We start from the raw sequence: 11809 nt of genomic DNA, 5'->3' as shown, positions 1-11809 counted from the left end.
TTAACAATATTTTTTCAATTTTTAGCTAAGGAGGATTTAGAGAAGAAGAAATCTTGATACTTTTACATTTTATTTACACGTAAAAATAAATATCTTTGAAACTACATCACATACTGAGGAGAGGGTTTGAAATCACACTACAATTAACTAGAATCAGTCGTAATTATTTTATCGCAGATACGTAGTTAATTTGTTTTTTGTATTGTAGAGAGTTCTATGCTACTTTCAGTTATGTTTATATTTGATGGCACATACCAAACTTCTGCAGCTCTCCTGAAAATAAAAATAATCTTAAATGAATATCACATACATGATGATATTGAAGAATAATGTCAAAGGTAAAGAAATTCATTAAAAGGGGAAGGGAATGAATTAGAAGAGCCAAGAAGAGGAACGGTTGTGAGAAAACTGTAATACTATCCATACATAAGAAAGAAGAACAAATAACAAAAAAATATGCTTCGATATATTCTCATTTATCCATATAAAATAAAAACAAAGTGATAATATACTCGAGATTGAAAGAAAGGAAAAACCAAGAAGAAGAATTACACCCAAATACATCGATATGCGGGTGGCTTGTGACACTATAGGGACAAAATATGGAAGCAAATTAATACAAAACAGTAAAATGCCATATGCAGATAGAAGAAAAAAAATTAATGTCTAATGAAATAATTGATAGAACAAGAATACTGCATGAAATTTGAAGAAAACGGTAGACAACTAGATACATTAATAGGATAGAAAATTTTGAAACTCCAAGTACAAAAAATAAAACGAAAGTAGTAAATATAAAGAAAGATAATTGAAAAAAGCAAGGATATCAAATATAAAAAAATATGTTAGAAAGAATTTAACGTCAAAATAATCTGCTTACACAACTTCGACAATATTTTTAGATTGGTTTTGAATTCAATTAAAGAAACCAGCCGGCAAAGTTTTCTTGTTGCTTTACAGACATTCCACTCATGCTTGAATATCTAAATGAAATCATTTTACTGTGTAAGTCTAGCCACACTTTTCATTTCTTACAACTTTTTGAAGGGGCAGATTTTAACCCTTTGTAGACTTTTGTGACATTTCTGTAACCAACCCGCTAAAATATATACTAAACATTGATAGCTGCAAGATCCAGCTCGGGCAACGACGAGGCGGATTCACTTGTCAGACCGGGATATCGGTGAACTCACGGGCGGGCTCGGCAGAGATGGATAGAAACACCTGACATGAGACAAGAGAAAGCACATATAGATGGAACTCGTGGGTATCACACCAAAAAGTGCTTCAACTAAACAGGCGCGAAATCCAATTAGTGACCGAACTTCTAAATGAACACTGCCATCTAAGACGCCATCTCCACACCATAGGCATCATAGACGATCCGGAGTGTTGTTGGTGTATGTGTGTGCCCTGGAATCTTACGAGCGCTGTCTCACAACTTGCCTAATGACATCAAAGGGTCTGATCGGCTTCTCAAAGGACATCGACCTTTGGTAACGTCAAGTGAAATATGTGACGTTTTTGATCCAGATTTGCAGCTATCATTGGAAGCTTTAAAACTTTTATCCAGGTGTGAAGAAGATACTGTAGTTGATGTTATTATTGAAGAATGTAAACGACCGCGCCAGTTATATTATTTATTTTTTTGAAGCACCCTACTGATTATTGATAATACTTTAGAAATAAAATAAATATGTTTCGTTTTATAAAGTTTCTAAAAAACTATTGCCATCGCAAACGCTTTTACCCTAATCAACTAAAAGATAATTCAAAAGTCACAAAATCGTTCTGATATAAAATATTTTGAAACACCAAACACCTAATTCTTGGTCATATGTCAAAAACATACTGACCTGATACATTTTTCTGGAAGACGCAAAGATTGGTAATACAAAATTCCAGCTAACACTAAGGACCAAGTCCTTAAAGGACCTAATAAGAACGCCAATGAACCATAAGCTAACCAAAATAGATAAGCCATTATCACCTGCATTAAGAATATTACAGAAAACGGTAAGTGTCGACATATCAGTTTTTTTATCGATTGCTTTTTACCAATTTTTTTTGTTACTTCTTGAAACCTAAAAAATGAATATTAGTAAGAACCTGAACAAATTATTAAAAAACAAAATGGAAACTTACCTAAAGTAAACTGTATTGGCCGTTACGAATAAAAGCGGAATGTGAAATGATACAAGCTGGAACAATGAGTAAATCAATTGATTTGTATTGTAAATAAAGTCAAATTACACTTATGTATCTGAGATATAATCAAAAAAAATAGTGTTAGTAACTCGTCCACTGACGTAGATCGTAAAGGCGGTTCTGTTCTATTTCAGCTAATCAAAATATTGCTATTAATACTACTGAAGATGTGTCAAGTGTAAACAACGGTCTTCATGGAACTCGGAACAGAAAACGGAGCCACAGCCTAGTACTTGGAGCTCTAAACCAACGGTTTCAGGTAAAAATAAGACCAGTACCAGTGATACCGTTGTCGTTTGATAAAAGACAACAATCACCATAAAATATATCTTTAAAAAAGGTGACTTGGCAGAAAAAAACAACCATAGATAACAAACAAACAAAAACGCAAGAAAAACGAATACAGTAAGGTGCACAAATATCAAAGTCGAATAAGAAAGCAAAATATGGCAACAGTGATGAAGAAGTCTCATCAGATTCAGTCAGTGATGATGAGGTCTTACCGAATTAAGACAGTGACGATGATTGTCGCTACGTAGAATGCTTTGGGTAATAAAACAATACAAAAAATCCAACGTGTGTAATTGTCGACCTGAGGAACTGCATCTTTCCCTTTTGGTCAAGACAACTCGCCCTACCCGGTGTGAGACTGCTGTAATTCCATTTTTTTAAATACTTTTTCCCATAATACAATAAAAAGTGTTTTTGTTTCAATGTAGTATTGAATTATGTTAATTTCGTTAATTCTATTCCAATCAGTTTTTTTTGTTTGAAAAAGTGAGGCGTCTTTTAACTTATATGTACCTGTAGAAATCCATAAGCATATGTAAATGCTCCTGGTAAAAAGGCACCATGTACAAATATACCCCATGCAAATATTGTACCAACGTGATTTTCCACTAAATACCCAACCGTCCAAGGACCGATTGCAAGATAAATGGGGTAAATAACAATAGGCCAGAATATTCTGTCGACCGTGGACATAATCCAAAATTTTCTGAACCAAGAAAAGCATAAAGATTTCCTGATTTTCGGTTTGACTAATTTACCATCTAAAAGAGAAATATATGTAAGGCACAGACCTAATAACACAAGAGACCAAATTGTTTACATTTCAAGAGTGAACCAACATTGTCCCTTCCACTTTCTATACTAAGACGGTGTAGCCAAATTTACAAATAGTATGAATTTATCGAGGAAAAATAAGATATAACATGAGTATTTACTAATAGCAAATAGTGATTTAATTCATTTCTAAACCAAATATTCATTTTATGAATTATTCGCATGAGATTTCTATACTAAGATAAAAAGAAACATGAAATCATCGTTCACAATTTTACATTAGGTGGTGGCTGGATACGTGATAATGAATGAATTTATTTCTTGCGGCGTTCAGAAACTGTGCATCTACAGTAAAACTTCGCTAATCCATTCCATTCGGGACCGGAACTATCTTGGAACGCAAAAAAGATCGGATTATCAGGGGAAAATTTTTATTGACACAATACAGTAGTTTATAATTGTAATATTCAACTAAAAATACTGTCCGAAATATTTTTCCAAGTCGAAACAATAATTAAAGGGAAAGAAAACGTCGACGCATAGTGGTCCAATAGCCCGAAAAAGCGGTAATAATTCGTTTACAACTGAATGTATAATAATTTTTCAATGAATTTCGGTATTTAGGGGTTTTTTTATGTCGATGATTACATATCTGTTATCATTTTTTCAAAAAACAAAATGGCGATCATCTTTACAGAAAAATTACGCGATGTGAATTAAATTTGGTAATTGGGGGTTTTCATGGTCACTGATTTCGAATTAGATAATAGTGTTTTCGAAAACAAAATGGCGGATCCAATATGGCCACCAATTTTATAAAAAAAAATGCGATCTGGATTAAATCTGGTATTTGGGAGTTTTCGTGGTCGCTGATTACTAATTAGATAATAGTGTTTTCGAAAACAATATCCTGGATATCTTTTTTCTATTTAAATCAGTATATCAAAATTATATTTGAACTGAAAATGCTCTATGTATCAGTGAATTATATACAGGTAATTTATGTGACATGGGATGATTGGACTTATACGGTATAGACACATCTATTTATGCTAGTTTTTTGTAAATTGAGTACTAATATTGCTATCTGTAGATCATGATTGAAATGTTTTCAAGTTAGTTTAATAATTTGTATTTTCTTTTTAAATCAAATATCTAGGTTATGCAATACAATTCTCGACATAAGATTATTTCTTTGGGTCAATCACCCCAAGTAGCATAAGAAGGTAAGCATTTTGCAGCGTTGCAGGAAAGCAACTCCAAGCCGACAAGGATAATACTCTCCTTTTTGCACTCATTACTTGTTCACCAACAACGTTGGATCGCTTTTAAATGCATTTTATCAATGAAGCATTTCGTCTCTTTTGTTATTAGGTTTGTGGTGTAAGGATTGATTAGATTTTCCAGTTAATTATGAAATATTATTTGATACTAACCCGCTACCAAAAGATGGACATATCTGATTGCGAATGCTGGTACTGTTGTCAAAATGAGGGTACCAAAGAAGAAAACTTTGAACTAAAACAAAAATTATTCAGTTCAAACCTAATAAAAAGAATATCGAGTTAATTTAATTGCATTTTTAAAATCAAAAACTTAAAAAAAAATTGAAGACTTACAATTAACGTTGCATCAGTCATCAAAGCAAGTTTTGATAGTATTCCAAACGACAGAGGCGTACCATCAAGAGCAAATATTTGATTATCTGATTTGATACGACCATCAATGTCTTTGACATACACCTGAAAATTTAAAACAATGAATATTATGTGAATATAATAATTTATATGTTACCTCTATATTATGGAAACCTCGAAGATAATTTTTCGGATTCCATGGAGCAGCGAATAGTGGACCTTTTATTCGTTTACAATTAATCCATTCCCCATCGTTTATTTTCACTTTAACAAAATCTATCATCGATAAAGAAAATGCTAAAATTCTAATGTAGAAGCATTAAATCAACAACCAGTTAAATGAAATAAGTTCGAAGAAAGTACAATTGGAAATTCGAAATTTTTATCATGAAAAAAAGAAAAATTAACAGAAATTAGAATGAATTTTCAAAAGAAAATTTATTGTTTCAATTATAATGAACTTTTTGGTATTTTTTCCCTTGTAAAAAATCTGTTATTACAAAAGTTATGTGAAAATTTAGGTTCAATCATTTCAAATGCCTTCCTGAAAAACTATTTCCACTCATTAATTGGGCATTTTTTTCAATTCTAATGAGCTTTATTTATAGTTTTATTAAAGTTATTTTAATTTCCCAATAAAAATAATTCTCTGATCTGCTTTTTTATTAGATTTTATTTTTGTATCCCTTAATAAAATGAAATGCAAAAATATTAAAAAAATTATTCGAATTTCAAAAAATTCACTACGAATAGTGGATTAGAATTATATTAATAGAATATTTGAGCAGGGTCGATAATTTTTGAAACAAAACAAAATCATAGTATGATGAAACCTATTAGAAAGGCAGAGAGTATAAAAAGAATGAAGGGGAAAATAAATTACGGGCGATCCGAGTTCGGAAAGTGGGTGGGGGTGAGTTTTTAAAGGTAAAAAATTGTTTTTTTGTCTGCCAAAACTATAAATTCTACTGAAAAAAGTTGAATGGTAATCAAAAGATGTACAACTTTTGTTCTTACACTTTTTCACATAACCTGAAAATTTATGTGAAAAATTAAAAAAACCATGATTTTTTATTTATAACTTAAAAAAATTCTTTTACAGAATTTGGTGAAAAGTTGTACTAAACACATGTAATTTTTTTCATTTAAAATATTAATTTTTTTATCCTATCTTGGCTCAAGCTCTAAAAAGTACGGTAATTTTCAATCGAAAAATATCACGTCAAAATATTAGTTTTTTTTTAAAGCTGGTGGGTTTTTTGTTCGTTGAAATATCTACTTTCAAGTACATCTTCTAAACCTTCAAGACCATCACCTTCTTCGTCTCCAATATTACTTCTAGTCTTCGTAGGTTCTTTCTTCATCAGTTCCTGTGTACTTTTTTCTTACACATTGGAGCATTCTTCAGAACCATGACAATTTGGGCATAAATTTGTGCATTTTAAACCGTGTGACATTTCTTGAATAATTAAAGTTTAAATTCAAATAAATTAATGAATTTTCTAAGAAATTTTCCATAGTATTGTATATGTTTTACATCATCAGAGAGTAGACATTTCAACAAACGAAAAACCCACCAACTTTTTAAAAAAATCTAATATTTTGACGTCAGATTTTTCGATTTAAAATGAGGGTGGATTTTAGATCTTAAGTCAAAATAGGGTAAAAATATAAATATTTTAAATCAGAAAAATTGAAGTGTGTTCAGTACATAGGACCGAAACATGGGTTTTTCAATTTTTCACATAAATTTTGAGATTATGTGAAAAAATAGTTGTAGATCTTTTGATTAACTACAACTTTACCATTCAACTTTTTTCTGTAGAAATTATAATTTTGTCAGAAGAAGAAACTATTTAAGTTTTGTTAAATTTTTTAAAAATTCCTCAAATTTTATCTAATTTCTACTTATTAATTCGAATTTACCTGATATGAGTTGAATTTCTAATAGCTTCTAAATTTTCTTTGCTCGGATTAATGAAAAGTGCTTCTTTGGGATTGGTTACTAAAAAAACTGGCCAATCTCTATGTTGTATATCTTTAAAAGAGAAAAACCCATGGTCAATCGCCATCAACCTATAACTAAAATAAATAAATTATTATTTTTGTCATCGAAACCATACAACACAAAAGTCTTTTCACTTACACTCTATTATCCATCCAATCTCCCAATTCTAATTCCAAAAAACCAGCTTTTTGCAATGTGTACATTTTAGGTATCAATCCTCCTAATTTATGTAAATGACCACATACATAAACTATACCCTGTTTGTGTCTTCCTAGTATATCCCTAACTTTATCATTTGATGTTGTTACGATACAAGATGTAGGAAAATGGCCGAAAAATACAGTATAATTATTAGGCCCTAGTTCGGTCTTGTCAATTAGACTATTTATTTCATTTATTTCAACATCGTCCAACATTCCAATAAAATTAAATGGCCTTTTTGGTCCTACAATAAAGATAATTATGCCATTTTTATTCAATACTTTGTTGATCTAATACAGTGATTCCCAAAGTAGTCCAGGTACACTCCCAGAGGTCCACTGGAAGCTCTACAACAGGAGTGCAGAATTTCCATAGTTTGACGAGTTTGTAACATGGTGTAAATGTATGAACTAAAACTAATAATAAGTATTTTACGAGGAAAAAAAATTGGGAACTTTTAATATAATACAAAACTATGAAAACCAATCTTGTACTTGTACTTCATTAACATATTCATGCCAGTCAAAGCTTTCCTAATCCTACAAAATTTACTTTTTTATTACCATAGAATAATCAATGCAATTACATTAATTAATAAACAATTCAGAGACATGTATACAAAAAAGCAAAATACCAAGTACAGAAATAAGAAAAATACAGAATAAATCCAGATACAATAAAATAAGAAACTAAACTATAAGAAAAAATTCTAATTTAGAATCAATTCAAAACAAAATCAAAGAAGTCTAATTATCCTAATATGGTTTGGAAATGGTAAAAGGTATTTGAGGAGTTAGGAGTTAGTGCCTCATGAAATCATCAAATAACTATTTGTTTCATTATCAGAAATGTGACATATAGTTCGGGCTACCAAGGTAAAAATGAGGTATTATCTCCGATTTCCATGAAAATTTGAATTACCTTTATCTTCAAAATCTACCCTACACCGATATGTGTTTATTACTCTTAAGTGAGATAACTACCCCTTATTACAAAAAATCAAAAAAATTATGAGTATAAGCATTTAATGAGTAGAAAAATACTTTTAAGTTTTGGTTAAGAGTTGTTTAATACTTAAATGTAATATTTATAATTTTTGAATCTTGCTTGATGTATTTCATTCCTTATAAAACACCCCCAGTTAATATAAAATTAAAAAAAATATCATTTAATAACTTCGCGGTATCTTACTTATATTAAATTGACTATTTTTGTTTGTGTTCAATTTAAATATTTTGCACTTGTTGAATAGTATCCACAATATTAATGTCGTAACTTAAATGAAATTTTATATGCTTTCCACTGTTATATTTGTAATAAACAAAAATTTTCACCTGGTTCAAGACAAGCATCAATTCCCATAAATGTGTATAGAACATTTCGTTTCTTAATTTGATACATGTACGATTTGGGATGTAGTTTGCCTTGGATTGAGTAATTCGTGAAGAAGTTCTGCTTGGAGGACAAATCTGCTACGTTAAAGTTATCTGAAACATATCAGATTATTAATCAAAATAATTCAAATGTTTTAGTAAAAAAATAGAAGAAATCTCAAAATTGAAACTTTTGGCAAAATGGAAACAATATTTTTCGAATTGTATGTCCTAAGTGCATTGAATTGCCTTTTCTATAGTTACTGTTAGCTGAAAAAGTGCTCTCGATAATCAAAACCATGACCTAATCTAAGAGGAAGAAAACCATTTCAAATTTAGCACAACCCCTTACACTTTTATCTTTTTATCATGTGCGCAACTCTCAACTCTCTTTATCTCAACTCCGTCATGGACAATGTCTTACTGTATATTTTAAAATTTGCTATATGTTATGTCAAAATTTAAACATTTCTCTAATTCAGATAAGTTTTCATGTTATTTATATCAAAATTAAATTAGCTTCCTCACGGGAAATTTGTTATTATACACATGTCAGAATTTGGGTATTATTTCAATTCCCTCATAAAAAATCTGGTATTATTGTTCTCTATCTCAAAATTTGGGCATTTTTCTAATTCGGGTGAGCTTCTTGGTCTTGAAATCAAATTTAACTTAGCTTCTTCATAAAAAACCTGTTATTACAATCTTTTTTCTCAAAATTTGGCCATTTTTCCTATTCTAATGAACAGATTGGTTTTGCTATCAAATTTATTTCAACTTTTTCATAGAAAATATGGTAATACAATGAATGCTTTACCTCAAAATGTGGCCATTTTCCTAGTTCTGATGAACTTCTGGGTCTTGAAATCAGATTTAACTTAGCTTTAACTTTAGCTCATTCATAGAAACCTTATTATTATACTCTTTTTTCTCGAAATTTGGGAATTTGTCCTATCCTGATGAGCTGCTGGGTCTTAAAATCAAATGTAACTTAGCTCATTCATGGAAAACTTATTATTATACTCTTTTTTCTCAAAATTTGGGAATTTGTCTTATCCTGATGAGCTACTGGGTTTTAAAAACAAATTTAACTTAGCTCCCTCATAGAAAACTTATTATTATACTCTTTTTCTCTCAAAATTTGCAATTTACTATTACTTTCCACATTTAACTTTTCATCACGACTGTATATATGTGCAATCAATTATTAAACATTAGCTATTCATTATTGTTTCAGCATAACATATTTGTGTACATATATTTTTCAAAAAATTTTTCAGTCCTTGTTATTTTTCAGATATAGTTTAGTAAATTAAGTTTGAATTGTTTTTTGGCAATATTCAATATCTATTTTTCAGTATTTTATGATAACAGTCAGATACCTACTGTTTACATCAATTTTTTATGTGTCATAAAACCCAGATAATATATTTATTAAATGATAAAGATTTTTATTTGCTCTTATCCGTTATACTTATTTTATTTTGTTAATCAATAATCAGTTATATACACACTATAAGGTATTGTAATATATTTTAACATATATATTTAGTGTAGTTTAAAATCTATTTTAGTATCCTTTCACTGGATACATATGCCAATTTTATTCATGTCAAAGCATTTGCAATAAATTATTCAATAGGTTAAGAACAGTCCTTCACATATTTTTATCTAATTTTAGTTAAAAAAAACTCAACATTCTATTTAGAACCATACAAAAGTGGAGTTTTTTCATTCAAATAAAAAATAGTTTTTTTCGTGATAATTTGTCTTTATTTTACATCTCTCTTCAAAGAAAATCTGACAAAATGCCGAATTTTTACCTGTTATTTTAAATTGATTTTCTATGAAAGAGACCTAAAATCAACACAAATCATCATGGAAAACATATAAAAAGATCTATGAAGTGTAAAGTTGAAGAAAATTAAATAAAGACATAAAGAAAGTCATTTCATAATCTAAGAATAAATAATATTATACTTACCATGGTTTCCCCTAATATCTAACCACAGAGTCTTGTCTTTTATTCGGGTTTCTTTTAAAATATCCCTATAATATCTCCATTCTGCTTCAAATTGTTCTGATCCAATACCATCTTTAGTTTTAGCATCAGTTAAGTCTCCTGATGCTAAAACCACACTTGGTTTTATTGCACCTACAGTCAAATCACAGAATTCTTTAAATTCTGTGATTCTATTGGGGTCTTTGAATATGCTAATATGGATATCAGATACCTAAAAATAAGTATAATCACTGATGATGAAAATATTTTATTCCAATTATGGGGTTTAAGCAACTTTATCTCCTATACATTATCATGTAATGATGTCACTGTTTAGATAAAAAAATTTGGAAGAATTTTTTCAAAACAGTTCATAAATTACATTAGGATCATTACTTTGTACTTACTTGTAAAAACCATAATAAATGATCGGGGGAGTCTGTTATATTAATATTAGTTTTATTATAATCTTCAGAAGCCCCTGATGAAGTACTTAACAAATTAATGACATAAGTGATAAAGATTGCAAGCAATATCATGGATATAAAAATTCCAATGGTAAATACTGTTATTCTCATTTCTTAGTACTTATACAACATTATTAAATTGTTATAAACATGTTTTTGACTTGACAAAATTTTTCAATTTATTGACAGAATAGTAAAGTGGCATTATAGTAGATGGCAGCACAGAAAATTTAATGCTCTATGCTCTGTGCTATCAGAAACGGAAATAATTATTCTTGTATAGTGACAAATAAAAATAAAACAATATTATTAATATTCGACAACGGATTGTGAGACATCGTTAAAATTCCTCATTAAATTCTGAAATATTTCATTTTTTTCAAATTGTTCTCGTAGCACAGGGCTTTGGTTAACCAAAATTCGTAGTAGCAGTAGATATGTAGATGGCGCAGCATATATTCAAAGCAAATTTAATAATAATTTGAAATAATAAAGACTGTCAAGGAAATTGGAATAGTGTGATAACATTGTAAATCAATTCATGTAATAATGAACCAATAAGTTGTTTATTCATAATATACAGGTAACTTTATCATATAATCAAGAAGAATACTTTTTAAATATTATTAGAGCCCGCTTACTAAAATGACATTATCTAAATTTTCCTTATTAGATTTTGAAAGGGAGAAATCATTTCCATTTCGTATTAAATATCTAAAACTTTAAATATTCTATACTTTTAAATTCAACTGTTGATTCGCTCCGTAATTTTGCCGAAGGTAAAGTTTTCTATTTTAATAGTTATGTTCAGATAGCTGATGCTAAAATTTGATAAAAGATGGCGCCAC

At 29.5% G+C, this 11809-nt stretch overlaps 1 protein-coding gene across 1 annotated transcript; it reads right to left on the bottom strand.

Moving 5' to 3' along the window:
* Nucleotides 1–53: 53 nt before the first annotated feature.
* Nucleotides 54–11172, bottom strand: LOC130446985 (transmembrane protein 62-like). The gene is made up of 12 exons (XM_056783567.1): nt 10902–11172; nt 10477–10726; nt 8454–8606; nt 7057–7363; nt 6837–6992; nt 5068–5215; nt 4893–5015; nt 4710–4791; nt 3013–3260; nt 2146–2201; nt 1857–2084; nt 54–273 (listed from the first exon to the last, which is right to left on the bottom strand). The coding sequence occupies exons 1-12, from the start codon at nt 11070–11072 to the stop codon at nt 186–188; spliced, it is 2010 nt and encodes a 669-aa protein (XP_056639545.1). The 5' UTR covers nt 11073–11172; the 3' UTR covers nt 54–185.
* Nucleotides 11173–11809: the final 637 nt, after the last annotated feature.

This window comes from Diorhabda sublineata, chromosome 7 (genome assembly GCF_026230105.1).
Source record: "Diorhabda sublineata isolate icDioSubl1.1 chromosome 7, icDioSubl1.1, whole genome shotgun sequence".
NCBI lineage: Eukaryota > Metazoa > Arthropoda > Insecta > Coleoptera > Chrysomelidae > Diorhabda > Diorhabda sublineata.
Note: the sequence above shows the minus strand (reverse complement) of the source record. Positions and strands in the feature narration are given on the sequence as shown.